This window comes from Passer domesticus, chromosome 1, assembly GCF_036417665.1.
Source record: "Passer domesticus isolate bPasDom1 chromosome 1, bPasDom1.hap1, whole genome shotgun sequence".
Lineage (NCBI taxonomy): Eukaryota > Metazoa > Chordata > Aves > Passeriformes > Passeridae > Passer > Passer domesticus.
In genome coordinates, this window is record NC_087474.1 from 70,128,378 (window position 1) to 70,150,642 (window position 22,265).

At 36.5% G+C, this 22,265-nt stretch overlaps 1 protein-coding gene across 6 annotated transcripts in view; it reads right to left on the reverse strand.

The window, feature by feature from the left end:
* The window catches only part of CDKAL1 (CDK5 regulatory subunit associated protein 1 like 1), a 378,983-nt gene that overhangs the window by 77,738 nt on the left and 278,980 nt on the right, over nt 1–22,265 (reverse strand). For 5 of the 6 annotated variants that reach the window (XM_064422776.1, XM_064422785.1, XM_064422794.1 and 2 more), the window contains one exon: nt 10,623–10,685. In XM_064422776.1, coding sequence (XP_064278846.1) covers nt 10,623–10,685 — 63 coding nt within the window. Of the gene's footprint in view, nt 1–3,986; nt 4,029–10,622; nt 10,686–22,265 lie in introns of those variants that run through there. The other variant, XM_064422822.1, reaches the window with a different exon arrangement.

A 22,265-nucleotide genomic window follows, 5' to 3' on the forward strand; every position in this document is an offset into this window, starting at 1 on the left:
TCTTTTTCTATGAGACTTGGAGACTAGGTGTGACTGTCATGATTACATGAGAAATGGGTGGAAGAAAAATTAAACATGACCTAGGGCAGCATTATGTAAACTAAATGTCATCTTTCAAGATCAACTTCTTACTTGCTTTCAGTAGTATTACAAAATTACACATACAGCATGAAGAAACTGTAATGCCTTTGTTCCTTTAAGGAGATATACCCCCCCACTCCCCCATTTTTATTCTTATGATCCTGAGATACCAAATTCATCATTAGCCCCTTATACAACCACCTTATACTTCACATAATGCAAATCAAAGAGAGGTAGTTTCTAGAATCACAGGAAGAATCTACAGTGTCATGGAGAGATGGTTTTTTGGATGCTGGAATCTCATCAAAATTTGAACGTATAAGAAAATTCTAGAGAAGACGGCGCCATACAAGCCTCTCATACTTTCCCTCAAAAAAATGCATGGAAGGATGTATAGTTTCTTTTATCCCTCTTTGGATGGGTACAGCTTTTTGGATGAAAAATTTCCTATGTTCTTAAAACACCAGAAGAAAAAAATTATATAAAGAAAATGAGGATGTCATACTAAAATAATGAAAAAGGCTTTGTTAAGGTGCACTGATAATAAAATCCAGGTTTGTACCTCTCTTCCTACTGACAGTGTACCCCTTCCTCCTGATGCACTAAAACCCAAGTACAGATGAAACTGAATTGTGTGTTTAAGATGCTTCTTTCACCTCGAACTGGAACCCAAACCTCCGTGGCATGTTCACACTGCAGGCGGAACTCAAAGTCTGCTGTCTCAGAGTTTCCATCCTTGCCCAAGGTCTGAAAGTCTTTGAAGCCTACTGTAACTCACACAAGTAGTAAATGTTAGTATCTGTGGCATTTAACTTAATGTTGCCAATATTACATGTATATACAGTATATACATGTCAGAAAACTGACATCATCCAGCACTCATTCCACAATTCTCAGAAAGGATGAGCAATTGGTAGAAGCCACAGGATGCTTGTCTAATTACATCTAAATACAAGCACTCTTGTCCCCTAAGATCATGAGAGCTTTCCTCCAACACAAACACACTGAGTGCAAAACCACTGACAGCATGTTTGAGAGAACCCTGAATTTCACACACAGCTAGGACAATCACCTAGATTATGCACAGAAAATCCATGTAGTTTGCTGGCAGATTCTGAGTGTCCTCCTCCAGCTGCCCTTCAAAGCTGAGCTCTTGAGCTCACACTGACAGTGGCCAAACTGCACTGCATGGACAGACAGCAGGAGAATTAGTTTCTTGTGTAGAGCAAATTATATCTACTGTTTTACACGGCCACTTTACTAAGACTTCTCTTTTCAACTGTGTAACTAACCTCTCTTCATGCTTTTTAGCGGAATATAGGGCAGAGAAGAAATTATAACAAAATAAAAACTAATGGAGCGTCTCTAGTTCCAAGAGTTTAAATGACAGTAGAAGATGGAATAAGTAGCCAGCACTGACTTATTCCAAATGGGGAAAAATGTGATCCTATCCTTGTATGATTTATGCAAAATATACCAGATTGTTTCTGGATGATACTTGGGATCGATTTCAAATCAAAGGTTTTGTTAATTATGGGGTTTTGTGCATGTGTGTATGTGCATATATGCACATCTGTGCAGAAGATTATACCTTATTATCAGACAAAAAGTCAAAAAATCCACACCTCCTCCACAACTTTATGTCAAAGGGTCAATAAAAGGAATAATGAAGAAGAAAAAGAAATGGAATATCCTCACTCCATGGAAGAAAGTAAAAATCTTGCCCAAGATTTGGGGTACCAGATGACTACTCAAAATATTCCAGTAATAAAAGTACTGATGCCTACTTGAAAAACAACTAAAATTTTAAATACTATGTCAAATTAATTACAATACACAGTTTTCCATTGAGATTGAATCAAAACACAAAGATAGTTATCAAATCTACCTGTGAAGCTCCCAAAACTTCGATCTCTTGGTAAGTGCTTAGTTAAAAGCAGACAAGAGTTGGTCGTATGAATATTTACATAAATTGCAATGTTTGGATAATGGGGAGCTTTACTACCACCTCTGTGGATGTGTTTCCACAACACTGAGCTCATGCACTGCTACACTTGATGCCTTCCCCTCCCACAGCCACTTTAATGCCATGACAAAGTACAGCTTAATACTAAGGGGCTCCATAAAGAGGAAAATAACCAAGAAAAACAGAAGGGCAGGTGAACCAAAATAGTGTGCAAATGCAATGTTAGTACTTGAAGAAGGTGTTAAAGAAAGAATAGATAGAAAGATAGAAAGAAACTAGATACTAGAACTTACTTAGACAGAAAGAAACAGAAAGAAAGAAGATACATAAAGGAGAACCCCTTTTTAATTTTTGAGTGGAGAAAAGGCAATAGAATAAATAAAGAGAGAGGGGCTGGAAATGAGAAAAGGGTGGGAGATAACTAGGAAATCCAATCCACTACAAACTGCAAATGTAGAAGTCAAATGTAGTCTTAAGGAATAGAGAAGTAAAGAACTTGAAATGTCCATGCTATTTATACACTCCATCACATTTTGATGTGATTTTGATGCTAACACAAGATTGAAGGGAGCTTTAAAAAACTGTAACAGGGTGAAACCTGTTTATTTTTTGTGATGCCAAAGTTTTCCAGCAACTAATTTGAAAAACTCTAAAACCCATATTTTTTGTATTTATTGTCTCAGTATCAGGTCAATGATGGACAAGGTACATAAATGATACAAGACATGGAGCAAAAGGCAAAATGTCTTTCTCAGGAAAATAACAAGAGGATTAATGTGCATCAAAGAATTTGTTTCCCTTAAGCTGATATGGCATGTATTTAACTTCACTTGTCTCTCATTTTATGTTTCATATTTTTTTGGAGGTAGAATATCCTTATTTCAGGCAATCTACTATACCAGGTAGCATTTGCAAGCTGTACCAAGGAGAAAAACTGTGAAGTAAATAAGCACTATTTTCACAACTGTTTAACTGGAGAAGTGTATACATGTTTTTTACATGGGGTGATGGATATGTGTGGATTTCATGAGTTCATTTATTAAAACTGTTCTCAAGATCACTAATGAAGATATTTCAGGAATAGATTGGTACCTGTGAAACCTTGTTCAACACCTAAGCACGTACATTAACATGTAGCGTGCACACACCTTTGTGTATAGCTATAAACATGATTTAACAGACTATTGCTAAACAATTTTTTGAAAGGCCATTTTAAAAAGATAGGAAAAAAACCTCTCTATCCTAAAACAGGAAAAGCCTCTGTTTTGGAATAGAAGTAACAATCCCAAACAATTCAGTTAGCATCAGACTAGGTTAGATGCTTTAAATGTCCAACTACTGCAAAAGTTACTAGCATTAAATATGGTTTTAACAAAAATATTAATCATATCTACTAATAATATATATACTTGTCTGTATATATTCTAGGCTTTGTCTAAAACAAAACCAACCAATGAAGCACTGGTTTTAGAGCAATAAATTCAGTAATTGGGTTCTTTGTTTCTTATTTTCTGGATGCAATATGCACTTCAAATAAGACTGCAAGTTTTTAATCACAACACTTCAGCTACAGAATTAAGGCAGAGCAAATATGGATTTTTCTACAGCATATACAATGGAGAAGTAAGCCCTTTTGTTGCAGAGCTTGCCTTGTTTCTTTGCCTATTCTGTACAAACCCTGAAACAATTCCTGGTATATGAACAGCCCTTTCTAAACTATCTCTGTGTTAGATCGCTCTGTGTTACAGATGGCACAAACTTCCATGTAGCTTAGAGTTAAGTCAAGAATAAGCAGGAGCTTTTGAGGCAATTAGATTTTCTTCACTATCGTCAAGTAATGCTCAAGTGTGCCATTAGCACGAAGCCACTGCATGGCTCTTCCAAATAGAAATTGCTTTTCTCTTTCAGTAGTCTTCTTTGAAGCCTCACATCATATCAAGAGCACAAAACAGCTTTATGTAACCTCCTCCAAACAGCAGCTCTGAACATGAGAGAAGAGAACAGAGAAGAATGGATGTAGGTTACAATAGGAGTATTTCCATAAAAAGCGGTCATATCTGACATCTGATTTTAAATTAAACCCAAAATCTATTTCAAGGCAGGAGATAGCAAAAGGCTCTGGCCCTTTCCAGCAATAACCTAAAAAACCTTTTCATCTTACAAAACAACAATTCAGAGCACCTCCTTTAGAAAATTCAGATCATGGCTTATATCACAGGCATTACAACCTCACAGTTGCCTTACAATTTAGTACAATGCTGTTCCTGGAATAAATGGAAAGCAGGTTAAAAGGATTTTTGTTATTTTCCAGCATCATATACCCAAGTAATTACCAAAAAAATCTGAAGGCTGACAGAGTACCACAAAACTGCTTTCTTTTTTTCTGGCTCAAAAGTAAAACCTACACATTCATAGAACTTCCACCACACATCTTACAAAACACAGTTAATAACTGAGAAACATTACTGCCCTTATGAAAAACAATAAGGAATTGCTTGTGGTTTTCAGCAGTTCTGTAATTTCCCATTTCCAAAAATCATCCAAATTTGGTTTATGTAAACATGCCAGCTGCCATGCCTCACATGTGAAACAAACCACCTTCTAATGCCAGTAGCTTTTAAAGATGACAGCAGCAAACACATAAGATGTCCAAGTCTGAGAGATCTAGGACTAAGAGCACAGAAGGATGTTAAACTCACCTGCCACATGTTTAGTGTTGCAACTACATTATAGTCCTACATCAGCTACTCTCATAGCAACACTTCCAAATCTACAGGTGTCCAGCATGTCAATTTAAATGTCCTCTTATGAAACACATTGTCCCACAGTGCAAACACATCTTCAAAAAGGACCTAATTAACAAGAGTAGTATGGTGATGTCTGCCATTAGAAAGTTAGCCAACATCAGGCATTTTAGTTAGAGAGGTTTCATGCAATAGACATCAGAATTTCTTTTGTTCAAATTGGCTTATTTGTGAAGGAGTCCCTGTACATGGGAGAAAAATGAAAGGAATGGAAAATGAAAGGAAGCAGCTTACCAGTAGGAAAACTGGTCCCATCTTAAGTGATTGACTTCCCCCCTCTTTCTGCTGTTTAACTAAATAGTCCTTATTTTGGTCAAGACAGTTTTGCTGGTTCTCCCACCACACCCGCCATTCTCCTGCCACAGCCTATTTTTCCCAGAGGTCACCAGAACAGCACAGAGGTGGAAGGAATGCAGGACTTAACAGGTTTTTTTAATCAGAAGCCAGCTGACTCCAAACCCTCACCCTTCACCTGGCACTTTACACTTGCTTTCCAATATTTTATGCTTCACACAGGTGCCCATGATGATTCCTAAACAATGCCACAGCATTGCTATGATTAATATGCTGTGTTATTGTCAACGAAAACCACTTGGAGCCTCCTAAGGCAGTGCCAAAAGACATCCCACCTGTTTCATAGTGGCCCCTGCCTGCTTCACTGTGAAAATAGTTTCACCCCCTCATTACTTACAGCCTCTTTCAATGGTAATTTTCAAAAATTTCAAAAAATTTCTGACACTAAGTGTCAGCTGTCCAGGAGAGCTAAAGAATGCAGCAGAAGAAACCTCAGTTTAAGGAAATTGACACTAGATTATTTATTTTCCATTAAGCATAGGGTCTGTGTACTATTGAAATAATTGCTTGAAAACATCATAGGTCTCTAAGTGGCAGCAGCCATTAGTACCAAGAATAGCCTGTTATAATCTTGTCAATAATGTTTCTTGAGTGAGTTATGCACATATCTACCCTTATCAAAGACAACAGACATAACTCCCTGCTTCCCAAAATTGCTTGTGACACTAAAAGCTGACAAAAAAAACCCACCAAAAAAATAAGAAAATCTTTGTTGTCACCTAATTGTGTATCACAATACAATGGTCCATATAACTTGCCAAACACACAGACATTGGCTAGGGGGTTTTGCTTTTTGAGTATTTCAACATTTCCAGAACACATTAATAAAGAACATTAGAAGCATGAGGTTTAAAGATTTTACAATTATTTTAAAAGAATTGCATCAATTATAGCACATTTTAAAATAGCAACTACTTTTTTTAATCCTGAGCACACCTTCAGTTTGGGAGAAAATCTCTCAAAAAACTCTTCAAATCACATGAGTGTTGACTATATTTCTTACTGAGCTGGACACAGTATATGCCAAAACAAATCTCTAAAGCTATATGACATGGCCTTATTTTTTCATAGATCATGCCCTATTGTACAGCAAGAAATTCAGGCTGCAGAAGGCAGAAACAAATAGTTTAAGCTGAGTTTTAAGCACAACTCTCAGGGAATTTCTCACTGTAAGAGCCCCGTGCTGCCAGAGGCGTGTATGGACATGCCCTAACATATCCTGGGTATCCTCTCAAGAAAGCAAAGCAGCAAAATGTGCAGTAGTCCTGATATACTGAGCTTACAACATGTAAATTTTCTGCAGAGCAAAAATTGAGGATTATAGTTTTAAACAACCACTCCAGGGCAGGACTGAATACTTAAACTCATCTGACAAAAAGATGAAAAGGAACCAGGGCTCTGCACTTCTGAATTTCGCCATTAGGTGCATACTGGATCCTGAAACTCCTATTAAGCTTATAAAACCTGTTGTTTTGACCACTAAACTATTATAACAATGACTTGACCAGTTTAAAAAAAAAACAACTGGCTCACAAATTTTAAAGAGCAAGGGTCATTTCAGAGAGAGCTCAAATTCCATTATTTCTGAGCCTAATATCTACTTCAGAAAGAATAAAATCCTTACTGTGTGAAAAGTGAAGCCTCACAGTATACACACAAAAAACATTCAGCAGAAATTAATTGTGTGCAAACATAATCTTTAATTAAATGAGCTTGCAGGAAACTGGCCAGACTATAGCTTCTCAATTATCTACTTTTACATTTTAAAACACTAAAGCTGTTGTTGGTACAGCATTATGAGGATGTCAATTTTATCATCTTTCTCTGATGGTCCTAGAAAAAGATTAACTGTATATAAAACAGAGAAAAGTTACACAGCAGTCAGAACTTGACTCTCAAGAAAGCCAGACCCATACATATTTTTACTCTCCATAAAAATGAAAAGCAAGTATTTCAGAACAAGGAATTACTTCATCTACAAAGAGAGTGCCATGTATTTTTACACATGCTAACTGAAATAAGTTTGAATAAATGGCAATCACACACCTGGGAAAAGATATTGCTCAGCATTTCCTAAGTAATTATTTAGTTCTGAAAATAATGAATTTTAGAAGATATTTAAGAACAACAAAAGAAAAAAATGAGAAAAGGCAGTTCTTTGTATGTGTCTGACATGAAGAATTCAATATATTTGCTAGGCATTCAGGACTGATGCTAAAATGAGCTTTGTCTGTGGCACAGTATCTGAAAGACCTGCAGGTTCTGTAGTCAGAGGCTCTGTAAAGCATTTTAGTAACACTGGGTTAAAGAGAGCAGGATCAAATGTGCCTGGATAGAAGAAGTATATAATGGAAAATTTTGAGATTTGCTGTTGAAAGGTTTCATCTGAACAATGAGAAGGGCAACTAGATGGTAATTTATACTTGTTTAGGAATTAATGTATACAGGAGCTCAGCTAATTCTCCCCTGGCATCAGCAGAGTATCTCCTGCTTTTCCATTCTTTCTGCAGGAGGAATTTGAAAGTTCTGCCTCCTCTGCTGCTAAATTAAGGCCTCATTGGATAAAAGATAAAACTTAACACCTGAAAGTGGAAGGGAAAGTAAATCCTTGTTTCCACCTCTATAAAACCGCAGGGTTTTCATCTGGGAAAGAAGAACCACAAGCATTTAAATATTTTTCAGGATGCTCTAAGTTACACTACATTGGCAAATATATATTCAGGTTACATTTTCGGGGGAACAGTTACTGTTTCTAAGCTATTGGCCTCCTGACCATGCATAAAGAGTAACAAGGTCAGTAAGGTTAGTATAGCTACTGCATCAAAATATCACTTTCTGGTTTAGTGAGTGAAATGCGAGCATGGAAGAATGAACACTTTCTGATTTTCTGATTAGTTTTTCTCCTTAGTATGAGATATTCTATCCTAAAAAGATGAAGTACTGTCAAATCTTTGTAGCAAGTCCCATTTAAGCCACTGTAGTTAATGAGATTTTCACATCTGTTTTAACTACTTCTACTAAGCACAAACTTAAACCTTAAGTTTTTCTTCTATTTTAGAAAGGTTTTCAGAGAAAAATCGTTTAATCAACAAAGAAATAATCCTGGAAGCTACTACTTCCAATCACTCATGCCATGACCCTGTGTCACCAATGGTTTCACAAAGTCATTGTGAAATCTCCTTTCTTCCTGAAAATAATCTACAAAATAGCAAACAACATGTGCCCCCAGCCTGCCTTGAAATCCTTTGGTCATGTAAATCAAACAAAACAGAACTAAAGCTAATACACACCTCCACTAGAAATAACCGAATTCCCAACTAATGTTAGATTTAATACAAAAATTAAAAGCCCTCCCCTAAACTGCAACACTTGTGAAACTGGAAGCTGAGTTGGAAATTAAAAGCTCAGAGCAAGAAATCTGCAGTGAGCTTGTTGCAGCCTACAAATAGGAAGTAGTCAGGAGAAGAAAACCTTCACTGTCAAATGGAAAATATGGAAAGGCCATAACTTTAATACAAACTTTCACTTGTCTCTTCCCCTGCACTTGTACTCTCAGATATATATACAGAATATGCTTGGAAGCAAAAAAAGTGTGGCGGTACAAAAATCATCCATCAAACAACTGTACTACTTTTAATAATATATTAAAGGTCCTAAAACAAAGATAAAAAGTGAATATATTTAAGCATTTATATTCCATTCCACATTGTGTGATGACTAATTTGTAAAGAGTGCAGAAGTCCTCACAACTGCAGCCAAAACCATTTGAGAATACTTTGATATAATGCCACAAAGGATATGAGCAGGAAGACAGCAGGAGTTACAAATGGCCAAGTTCCATTAAAAGTGCTAATAAAAGAATAATGGAATTTCCTTGTACTATGAATAAAAAGTGTTTTGTACAGGAGAATTAAGACATGGAGAGGAATATCAAAGTTTCTCGTTCACTAGTTGCATCACCTTACTAGATCTTAATTGACTTACTATTACATTTACCTTAAAATGCTTCAATTCAAAGGAGCAACAATCCCATTCAAAATCTTATCACACTAGTTTGGTTGTTTTTATTCTTCATGTTTCTCCATTAAGGCCATTTTCACAGGCCATTAATATCAGCTTCACCAGTCTTTGTAAATAATGCGAGACTATTTATAAAAGAAGTACTAAGCAGAGATGAATTTAACTTGAAATTAGGTACAATTGTAAAAGCTATGGAATATAACTGCTTTACAATGTATTTTTAAACTAAATTTTCAAGTGTCTGGTAACTACAGAACACTCACAGCAACAACCTGCCTGATAAATCTGTTCATTTACACACTGTGTTTCTCACTGACATATGTGTAGTTACACATCTATTGCATATATGTGCACGTGTTCCTACAAAGAGATAGATGCACATACACACTTCTGCCACCTTCTTCTCACAAATATAAAACCTAGCTGTTTTTTCCAATATATTTGGTACATGTCCAGGAAAAGAAGAGACAGAGTTCAAAACTTTCCTTTGCAATCTAAACAACAACAACAGAAATGTTTCAAATCTTTGTTGGTTTTAATGGATACTTGCAAAATCACTCACACTTCTCAAAACAGAAGCAGCAAAGACAGACATCTCATACTGCTGACAAATTTTTAAAGGGTTTTGTGCACTTGTTAAAAGAATATGCCCACAGAGGCATCAAAGATAGGAGGAAATCCATGAAAATATTTAAAAACCTACTTAACATTCCTTCCATTCAATCTGCTGCTTAATGCTGTCTTCTGCACAATGTCTAGAAGAACACCATGACATAGCTATAGCACAGAAATACTGTGATGTCAGTCTCTTGGTTCTCCAAAATCTTCTTGTAACAACTTTTTTTTTTTTTTAAATTTCACATTGCAATGAGAAAGGACCTTTTTATTTTCCCCCAGATGTTACAAACAAGTTATAATGATGCGTGTTTCTGCTTCTTTCCCCAGAAAACCACCAGGCTGCTCACGCAGCAGCCTCTTCGAATGATGCTTTTGTGATCAATAGATAATTCATTAGTATCATGTATCTCAGGGCCTAATTGACACAACAGGCTAAGCAACATACTCTAGGGTAAGCCAGTTCCTAAACACAGAGGAAAAAAAAGAGGGGAATCCAATACCACACATGGTCACTTTGCAGGACTTAGTGCCAGTCTATAAGTTATACTTCTATGAGGTTAATGCGAGTCATTGGTTCCACAAATCAGAAAATGCACCTTTTCAAACTTGGCTTAAAGAAAAAAAGAAACACTTATGTGACAGCAAAATTTAAGTAACATGCTCAGTGCTTTCAATTTTATAATTTCTCCTGAATTTTGAATTGAACAAGAAATATAGTTACCACAAATGTTTGGAATTTTTCTTAACATCAAACTCAGATAGTATACTTTTTTCCTTACCTTATGATCATATGGATTGTATGAATGAAACAGCTGGGACAGATCCTTTGTTCTCTGTTTTTTCTGTAAAGGATTATTAATAAAAAAGCCATGTTAGAAAAGTTAAAGGAGAAAGAGAGAAACTACTGATTAAAAAGCTGTATGCAGGTACAAACACATTCTCTCCCCGCTTTGCTAATGAAACTGTAGTTATGAACAGCAGTGTATGCAGATTAAGGATATTTAATATTACAGGAAATAATTAACATATATATTAACAATATTAAGGAAAATATCCTTAATAAATAATAAACACTAATCTGTGTAACATCAGTGGAATGTGTAAACACTTCAGACTAGGTTTAATTTTTGAACAATATATCATAAATAATATTTTAGAATACAGATAAAACTGAGTGATCAAGCTGCAATCTTGTAAAGACTTGTCTACTATTCTAGCATGTACATGCAGTATTGCCTTATAGAAGATCAGGTGCAAAGGAAGTCAGTTTGAAGAAGAATAATTTATTATTTGTCGATTTCTTTTGATGCTAATACTCTCACTGCTTTGATTGTGGAAAATTAATAGGTGATATCTCATTTAATGCCAAGGCAAAGGAAAAAAAAAATTTCTTCTCTTCAGAGCATAGTTCAAAGACAAAACCTGCTTGATCCAACTTCTGATTTTAGCCAAAGAGCTTTCAGTAATTTCAGCGCATGTTAAATAGAATTTCTCAGCGGTATCCTATAGAGGGTGACCAGGAAGAGGAGAAAAACACCCTTTGTCTTTAACGCAGGGATGAGTCACAAATCAGTTCAAAGTTTTATTATGTCAAAATCAGTGTTTATTTATCTCATAGCTGGGGAAGGCAAATCATTGCATGTTGGAAAATGTGTTAAGGGGAGACAACTGCAAGAACTCCTTGCTTGTAGTCTGTACCAGTGTCTTATTTAGCCATTGTTTCTGTGAAAGTAGCTTTCCAGCGAAGCTGGAAAGATCTGTTTATGTTTCCAGCATGCTGGGAACTAAATAGACAGCTGCGTGACTGCAGAATTTATTTTAACTTCTGGAAACTATAGGACAATTTAGCAACTTTTGATCATGCAACATGAACTATGTATTTTCTTTCTTTACATAGTTTTTATTTTCACTGAAACATTAAGCAACTTACAATGACTTCTTTTCTGGTAGGACACATGTAGACAGTCAAAGTACTTAAAGTACTATAAAAATTATTTGGAGAAATGTGATAAAAATTAAAAAGATATGCAAAAATGATTGCTAAAAAGATTGCTTGAAAAAACCTAATTTAATGTAGCATCATGCAAAAAGAAGACAAAAGCACTTGACTTTGGGTTATGGAAACCCCACTAATCATTCTAGGAAGAAAGCCCTACAAAATCCAGAAAAAGTCCAAGTCTTGCTCATAGTACTGAAGAATATTTCTCCTGTAATTAATTTTGACTGCAATTACTTTAATAACAGTCAGTAAAACGAAATGATGGAAAACCACCCATCTTTCACCCTCAGACTCTCGCCTAAATGCTGGTTACACATTCAGCTAGACGAAGAGTGAAGATGGCTTCCCTTGCACAAGACACTGACAGTCTTCAACTTTTTGTTATTATACAAAATTATGGTTTCTTTCCTACCTTTCCACAAAAGTTTTATTTTTTTGTACAAAATCAAAACTCTCCTGACTGGGGAAATGCTGGGAATTCCTAACTGAGAAAAACATGCAATGAATCTTCTCAAGATGCAGATGAGGAAATGCCCCAAAATTCCCAGGATGTCCAATAGGCTTCGCTGAACTAAACCTAAACATCATTTAACTGTTTTGTATGGAATCTGAATACATAGAGATAAAAATGCCATAAGCACAGAGTTAAGGTTCCTTAGTGATAACTTCTGTCTTTCTACAACAAAAAACACACTTTAACTCAGATCTCTAAAACCCAAAAATATGTAGTATTTCAAAACACACACACACAGGACAAGGAATTCATGGTGCTCCAATGGTAATCCCTTCAACTCCTACAGCTGGCATGAGTCACACGGTATGAACAATAAGTTTTTGAAGCATGGTTCACAGCTCACCTCTATGCAGTACAGAGCAGAAGGTAAAGCAGGCCTCTTCATGTCTAGAGGCTACAGTGGAAAAGAAGGAGTCCAAAAGCTCCTTCTCTTTTATCACTTCCAGTGGACTATTTCAGTCCCCAAACTACCTATTTACACATATCTACTCAGAATTTATTCCATTGACGTAGCTTCATACCCCTGTTTATGTTCCCTCAGCTTAGTCCAACATCCCTTTAAAGTACCCTTTGACCAACATATAAACTTCCATTTCTCTGCTCTTTTTCTTCAGTGTTCTGATTCTCCAGTCCTTTGTTCTCTACCAATAATGTTGCCAAAATTACATCATAAAAAGCCACTCAAAAACCCTCTCTGAACTTAGGCAACTGTACAATCTTATCATATTGCTCCACGTGCAGCAGCACTATTGCTTTCAAACATGCTCACAGACCTACAGAGGACATATTCTAATTATTTCTGAAAAAAAAAAAAAATTTCTTTCCAAATTAGCATGAAAAGACCTTCCAGGAGTTTGATAGCAACGTCAGACTCATAGCTTATTCCTGCACTTCTTTCAGGCTTGCCATACAGGAATAGATAGCCCTTAGTTTGCAGCACTTAAAGAAACAACTGCAGGGAGAGGAGATAAAGACAGAAATTCAGATCCTATACTGATGTGAGCCACTAAAAAAATGTATGCATATGACTGTAAAAACAAATTTTCAGTTTTCTGTTTTAAAAAGTTGTAAAAATATCACATTATATAGGAGATAAATAGGAGACTTCTTATATCTTTATCAGGAAAAGTATGTGAACATCTGATAAAGAGTGAATTAAAATGCTGCTGCAGGACTGAGTTAAATACAGTAAAACTATATATGTTTGTACACATAAGTATGCCAGGATGGAAGGTTTTTCTTAAATAAATTAATATTTTTTCTAAGTGAGTTATTTCAAGCTTGTTACTAAAATGCACCTAAGTAATTAACTTCTTCTGAAAAGACAGGCAGTGTCCAAGAGATTTATAAAAATAAGAACCAGAAACCAACATCAACTAATGACATTTCTTAGGACAGAACACACAGTCAATGTTAGTAGAGAGGAAACAACACATTACCACAATTTCATTATTTCCCCCATCCTGCAAGCAGATACGCAATGCAAGTAACATACACTTTGCTCTATTTATTTCCTTTCTCTCTCCCATTTTGCTGGGCCTCAGATTTTTTGATTACTGGAATTTAATAAAGGGATAATGGTCATCCAATATGCATATTATATGTTTAAGATAAAGTAATGATAAAGGTTCCTTTGACAACAGTCTGGGACTATACACCAATAAGGCTGAGTTAGTGGACCTTGGTGTTTTTATTCTTTTTCTAGTGCACTGCTTTTTAGCAATAATAAAACTTTTTCTAATGCCTTACATGGACTATACTGTGGATTATTATTCTACTTTTGTAGAATAATGTAGAAGTGATGAAATATCACTTAAAGAACAACAGAATGTAAAAAAATCAACCACCCCTCAAAAAAACTCAACAAACCATGTAGTACAGAAGAAATCTAAAACAATTTAAAATATTTTCTGCACAAGTAAACCAGCATAGAATTTTGTGCTGACTACCTTAGAATTTTATTTTTTTTTTTGCAAATAATGGTGTGAAAATAGGGTAAAAGTAGGGGTATCCTAATAATAAATTTTTATAATCAGAATATACTTTAGAAAAATCATTTTACAAATGGAACAGTTATAACAAATGCTAAACACTGTAGGCTCACACATGTATATTGGACTTATCTCATGATCCTCTTTTCATATTCAGGTGATAATTACCTGTCTTTCAGATGACTTTAACATAGCCCAAAACTTGTTTGCTTTCTTTTCAAGCATGGTGTCATAGGTCTGCAATGTTTATTGTGAAGGAGAACTACAATATCAATGAGGTATTTGTTTTACAGATTACTTAGAAGCTACTTAAATGGAATATTCTCAGATTTTCATCTAGGAATAAAAGGGACAAAATTACTCCCAATATGAAGCTGTTACTGCTTTCCTTTAGACTCAACTTTCAGTTTTATAAAGCCTATTTTCACCTTGAAAGTTCTTATTAATTCCAGCCTAATATTGTGACAGATCTGGAGATTCCAGCAGTTCCACTGGAAGTCTCAGCATCAATATATTGCCAGCAAAGTTCTCTTGTCTTTGTTTTCTTGCTCACATTTAAAATCATTCCAATATACAGGGCTGCCTTCAGTAACAAGAACATGTTTCTGTTCAAATACTCTTCCTTCATGAGTACAGTGAATAATAACGTGTTAAGGCAATCAGATTAATATCTTTATTTCAGTTCTGTTCCCTCACTTACCAATCATCTCCCCCATTTCTCTTTTACATACTGCGGATCAGAATTAAAAAATAATTTTATTTTACCACAGGAACCTTATTTAATTTGGAGTTTATAAAGCATCTCACCCCTATCCTCAAGCATGCTAACAACCAACAGCAATATTCAGTTTTTCTTTCAAACAAGTCTGGAAAACCACTTTACCTCCTTCTGTAGTTTCTAATGAATTATTTCATTTAAAGTCATATTAAACTTAGTGAATCAGGGAAAAATGTAACTACAAATTTGATACACTTTGGGAGAAAAATGAAGCAGCTTTGCAAGTATTTTCACAGTTTCCCTTCCCAGTATAACTGAAAGCACAGAGGCTCCAGAAAAACAGACACAAAACCATGAGATTGGATCTTTTTTTTCTGAAACAGCTCTTTCTAACACGTTTTGTGTTATGGCATTCTATGACTTAGACACAGCTTTTTTTGCTGATCAGAAAATGGATGTTGCTTTCTTTTCCCTTATGTTACACCTGTGATCTCAAAACTAAAAAGTTCCAAACTCAGAACTCATAAATAAGAATGAAGCAGGTAGCATCCTACCCAAAGACACCCAGTGGACTAACTTTAATCTCCACAGAATTACTTGGCAAAACACCAAGAAGAGAGGAAGAATAGCAACTACTCCAACCAAGGTACATTTAAAAGCCTTGCTTGGAGATTCAATCCATAAAGTATTAAATCTGTGTACCTATAACCACAACAGAGATATGAGACAAGCCACTGGAACCACCATGTTATCAAAGTTTGCAGATTGCTTTTTGGTCTGCAAAACAGCTTTTAAAAAAGTGATCAGAAACCACTGAACCATTCTCTTTGACCTCTGTTATTCAATGCATCAGCCTCTTAGAAATGATCCTGAAAAAAAACATTGTGCCCCAGCCAGATTTCTTGATAAAATCATACCCAGTGTTCATTCTGCACTTGCATCCATGCCCTGTAAGCTCTGAAAGAACAGAAGTGACAATACAGGCCCGACAAGTTCTCTGCGTCCTATCACTAACTCACCTCTACTGAAATTATTGCTGTCTTTCTGATCCCATCCATAATAAAGCATAGAAAATAATTTGGGGAGTAGCTAGTCTTTTTGACCTAACCTACCTGAATTACTATGTTAAAACAGACTCACTGTTCTACTTCAGCTACTGACCCAAACATTCAGCTTGCTCTAAGAAATAATTTTCTAATAATTTTTGATCCATGCATGGAAAATATCATTTAGTGTGTAGTGTGTTATTCAGCAGTTCACAGTTTATGTTCCTCAATGTTACAGGATAGTGGACTTTTTTTCCAGCTCCAATTAACAACAGAACTGTAGATTCATAATTCATATTCTGTATACTTTTTTTACACAGAAGGATTCTTTAAAAAAAAAAACATAGCATGGTTCTGTGACTCCATGCAATGTGTTTGTTGTCTAAAAGAGCAAAATATATAAAACTTCACACAGCTTTATTGATCATTAATACTATAAAATGATTGCAAACGTTAAAGGAATACTGTCTTCAGAATTATAGCAACATGAATTATTATGGTTTAGTCTATTTTACATTTTATGTAGAGATTCTGATTTATGGAAAATTACAGACATTTTCAAAATCCAGCTAGAATCTTCATAAGAACATCTGCCAACCTATCTGAAAATAATTTGTCGAAGGATACATTTTCAATTAAATCATGTGCATTGCAATTTCCTCCTTCTTACCTCCCATATATTAGCTATGTAATACAGACACTTCAAACCCATATATTTCACAAATGTTGCTGAATTTTATTCCTTCTGGTAAATTTGAGACACTTTAATTTCTCTTATGATTAAAGCTTGTTATTCCTGTCACTTTTTATTGGAGAGCTAGGCAATCACCAATCATATGAAATTTAACAAGGGCAAAGTGCTGGATTCTGCACCTGGAATGGGGCAAACCTGGATGTATGTACTGAAGAATGAGAGGCTGGAGAGCAGCACCACAGAAAGGGACCTGGGTCCTGGTTGATGTCAAGGTAAATCTGAGCCAGCAGTGCCCTGGCAGCCAGGAGGGCCACCCGTGTCCTGGGGGCATCAGGCACAGCATGGCCATCCAGGCAAGGGAGGGGATTGTCCCACTTTGTTCTGGGCTGGGACAGCCTCATCTCCAGTGCTGGGGACAGTTCTGGGTGACACAATATAAAAAGGACAATGAACTGATTGAGAGTGTCCAAAGGAGGCCATGAGGATGGTGGAGGCCCTTGAGGGGAAGCTGTGTGAGGAGCAGCTGAGGTCATTTGGTCTGTTCAGCTTGGAGAAGAGGAGACTGAGGGGAGACCTCATTGCAGTTCCAATTTCCTTGTGAGGGGAAGAGGTGGGGCAGGCACTGATCTCTACTCTGTGGTGACCAGTGAGAGCGCTTGAGGAAATGACACTGAGTCAGGGGAGGTTTAGTTAGATATGGAAAGAAGGCTCTTCACCCAGAGAGTGGATGGGCACTGGAAAGAGTCCCCCAGGGAAGTGGTCACAGCAGCAAGTCTGAGGAAGTTCAAGATGCATTTGGACCATGCTCTCACTGGGTGTGATCCTTGAGATGTCTTGCACAGGCCCAGAAGTTGGATTCAATAACCTTCCAACTCAGGATATTCGACAATTCTATGATTCTATAAATTATGCAAAATTTACTCTGAAAACTTGTACAAAGCAATTATTAATTTCAGAAAAAGCCTTCAGCATTTGTTCATTATGAGGGTCCACAAATTTGATGTAGTTCATAAAATGCTCTTGCTTCTGATAGATTTTTATATCTGAAATTCATGTAGAAAATTCACAGTATATATGAGGTGGGTATTTCCTAAGGATGCCACTATAACTGATTAGGAAGACTGCTTAGGTCAAAACAATTTGTAGAACAATCTAGATCTAGCTGAATCTTGGCCTGCGGTATCAGCCATATCTCCAATCAGATTGACACTAAACCAGAAATAAAGTGATTGGTCATGAGGGATAGACAGTTTTTGAATACATACTGTTATTGCAGCTAGTTACACAACAATATCAACCAGAATGAACTGCAAACTACATCTTAGTAATAAAATGTAATATTAAAATATCTATGTATCTGTATCTACAGATATGTTAAGCCCAGGACAAAGCTGTCTGCAGGGCACTCTTTTCCTTTTCATGAACTGGTGAGGTTATCTGTGTGCTGTACCATACACAAGCAGCCTTGAAAGAACCAAGTTTTCCAGCCTTCCAAGAAGAACAGAAAGTGCTGAAGAGGGTACAGTGTGGTACAAACTGTGAGGAGCAGTGCTCAAGTGCTGGCTGTGTGATAGAGACCACCTACAACACATGAATTCACTAGACACACAAAAACTGCTCTCACTGTTTTATCTTCAGCTATTATTCAGTCCTCCACTCTACTTCCAGGTGTTAAGGAATTCTAGGTTCCAAGATTTTTAGCCCAATGACCAGAGGTGCAGGTGCAGCAATGAAAACAGTAGAAGACAGAAGTTTCAGAGCACTCAGTGACCTGATCAACTGTGATGGCTTTGAGGGAGTGCACTTGGATTATCAAAGACAGATGAAGTTCAAGAAAGGGTCACCAAGAACCCACCTCAGGATATTTCAGTCTTCTTTCACTCCAAAGCATGTTGTATAGGCCATCATAAATATTACATTATTTGCAACTCATAGACAAGTTTAGTTGCCTCCATGATACAAAATAATTTGCTCTTTGTGTTAAATTACAAAAAAATTACACCTAAACCACATTCTCATTTGAAGAAGTCTGGAATTTTGAAAATTTTCTGTTCTGATGCCTATATGTGTTTCAGGGAATAAGCTATTACTAATTACTACAGCTGCTGGCACTGTTTTTAGTTCTGAGCAGTCTGGATTATAAAATAAATTAAAATTCCAAATTGAAAAATAGCATTTTGTTTCAGTTTTACAAAAGTTACCTAAATGCAATTCAAGCAAAAATTAGAAAAATTACAAAAAGGCACAGTTAAGACTTCTTCCAGGGTTCTTCCACTTCATTATGAATCAATGAAGAGGACAGAAGAATAAACAGTAGATTGGAGATAAAACCGTTTTCTCTCTTAAAATCAAAGGCTTTTCTACCTTATCTCTGAGAGTATCTTCCCTTCCTTCTATTCAGCTCAGGAGTATGTGGTGTTAAAAACTCCTGATGCTATTTCAGCTTCCTTTCAACTGAAAGTCTCACAATTCCATCAGGGTTTTCAGACAGACTTACAGGGGAAGGAGGATGGCTAATGAATGCTCATGGCCACTACAAATCTTGGAGGACTGCACTTTCCAAAACTATTTTTATACAACATATGTTCTGCACATGGCTGCAAGCATCAGTCCACAAAGCTACATGAAGTTAACAGCAGTTTCATTATTCTTGAAAATTCTGTAACTATTTCTGGCCTGACAATGAAGTTTAGAAAGAACTCCCCCTCTTCCTCCTTATGTATATTCTCCATATTTTATTTTCCAATTATTTTTCTTAACAACATGGCCTAGACTGAACTCATAGTTGTGCTTTACTTTAAGATGCTCTAATTTTCAACTTGGATTTGTATAAAGTTTATGACGAAGTTGTTGGTAATTTTCATTCCAACCAATTTCTGCTGTTAAAAAAAAAAAATCAACAAAAACTAAACACCAAAACTTAAAAAAGTTGGTTTCCTAAGTGCATTTCCAATCCTGCTTTGAATTTTGACTTGTTTTCCCAAGCAACACAAAAGCACAAGACTTCTATTCTACACCAGTGTAAGATTTAAGAGCCACAGCTCCAGGCTAGAGTAAAAATACTTTCATCCTTTCTCAGGGGTCTGACTCTGCACTGTCCAGCTGTTACCATGCAATTTAACTCATTCCCCAGATTCAGCTATGAACTGAATTTTCAGCAGCTCCATAGGCAGATCGTTTATAGATCTCAAAAAGGGTTTAACCAGTTTTAAAACCTACCAGCTCAACTGTCTCCCACAACAACAAAACAGATTTTCATTTCAGCGCCTGGTCAAATAACTGAAGGTGGTTTGAGCATGAGCTGATTCTAGCTCTAAAATAAAATGGTCTGTAAACACTTATAAAATTCTGTTTAGTAGTTTTGTCTAACCACAAAACCCCTATTCACAGGTAATTATGCTCCTTTGAATTCATTGCAAAAACCCAAAGTTCTGGCTACATTCTGAATGGTGAGCACTGGGGTAGATTTAAAGACACAGCATAAAAACAGCCAAATGTTTTGGCCATCTTCTAAACAGAGCAAAGGAAGAAACAGGCTTTCACAGGTCAACCAGTTTATGGAATTACTGGGAAAAAAAACAGGGAGGAAATAATCCATAATTATTGCTAAGCATCTAGAAGGTAACAAAAGGAACCAACATTGATATGGCACTAACCAACAGACACACCAATCAAAATAAAACCTGTCAAAGAATAACGGGGTTTGTAGATGAGAGAATTCATAGCTACCAATGGTTTGTAGGGCTTTCTACAGTACCTCACATGATGTTCTCATAAAAATCATAAGGGAACATGGATGTAAATAAAACTACTAGAAAGCAAATTGCTGGAATACGTTAGCTTGGAATACTACAACAGTTCGGTGAAAAAAACGAAGAATTATATATTGTTTTTTCTTCATAGTCTATACTCCCCTCCAGCCTTCATATTTTTAACTCCCTGGTCCCAAAGGTGTCATGAAAATATTCACTCAGATTTTTATCCCAGCAGAATAGCAAACAGCAAATAAAAGTGTACTGCTGAAAAACAAATTGTAGTACAGAGGTTTAGCAGTCAAACTCAGACATTAATCAGTCTTGGCCTCTCTTACACATGAAATATTCTGCATGTTACACCATGCATTCTTGCATGTGCTGGAGAGGGGAGATGTGTGTCAGGGGCCAAGAAACTTTGATACACCAGAAGCAGTTATCACAGCTGCATCCAATTCCTGGGGCATGTAATGCCATTTAGTCACAGCACTTAACAGGGGAGCTCATAGTGACAATACACTGGAGTAACAGTACTGCTGAATAAGTGGCATTGTTTCTTTTTCTACTTTTCTTTTCTCCCACCTTATGATCTCCACAGCATTCCTCTTTCATTTTAGAAGAATATCCCTACATAATCCTATTTCATGATCTTTGGATTGGCTACCATTAATCTGACACAATAAGTATTACTGATTCTGCTGTGTCTGTGAGAATTTGAAACGAGATGATACCTTCCTGTCTGCGAACTTAAATCACATTAACTAATCAAGTCCACCTGAAGCTGCACTCTCTCAACCTTCAAGTGTTTAACAGTGCCATTGTTTCTGTTACGTATCACATGAAACCTTATCAAGTTATTTCTAAATCCATATTGGACAGCAGATGAATTCTTTCCTTGCTTTATCTCCAACCCTGGCCTCCCCAAGCACCTTGTGCCCCATCACTACCTGCTAAAGTCTGAAACATGCTCAAAGGCAAGAGTGGTCCTCAATTGTCATCTTTTCTCACTGTCTGCTTAGCATCTTGCTTACCAGCCTTTTCTTTGGTGGGACACCTACAAGGTCCACTTGTGCTCCTTTCCTTTAGAGCTCTGAACACGGCTAAAGGTCCCCCTTGCACAAGCAATGCTATTCCATTTGTTGTCCAGATACCTGAAATTAAAAAATGCTGAAGCAGAGGACAGCTAATATTGCCTGATGCAGGAGTGAGCGGTTATTTTTCAGTGATGCTGGGAGGGCACTTTGGCAACATTTGGAAAATCATGTATTTTAAATAGGTAAGAGCACATGAGCTTCCACAGAAGATTCAGCAGTTTGTGTGCAGAGATTCAGAACTAAAAAACCTATATCCATCCATCCAGCAAAGGAGGTAAACACCACGCTGTATCTACTGGCACTTAAGAATGCCTAGTTCTAGTGCCTTGAAGAATTCTAATCAAAGAGAGACATGGTGGATCTGCAGTCACTCAGTCATGAAAGGGTGTCATGAAACTTCTTGGAGACCTCCTAGAAGGAAGTAAAAGTAAAGTAGTCTAAGAAAAATAAGTAGCCATTATAGAACAAAGGCCTCAAAGTTTCTGTTCCCGCAGAGATGATCAAAAGCAACTTGTCTGGCAGACAGCACTGAGCTGTATATTGTATTATGCTATCCTTATGGAAAAAATCTCCTAGTGCATTATGTACAATTCCTGTAATTGGGAGATATGAGA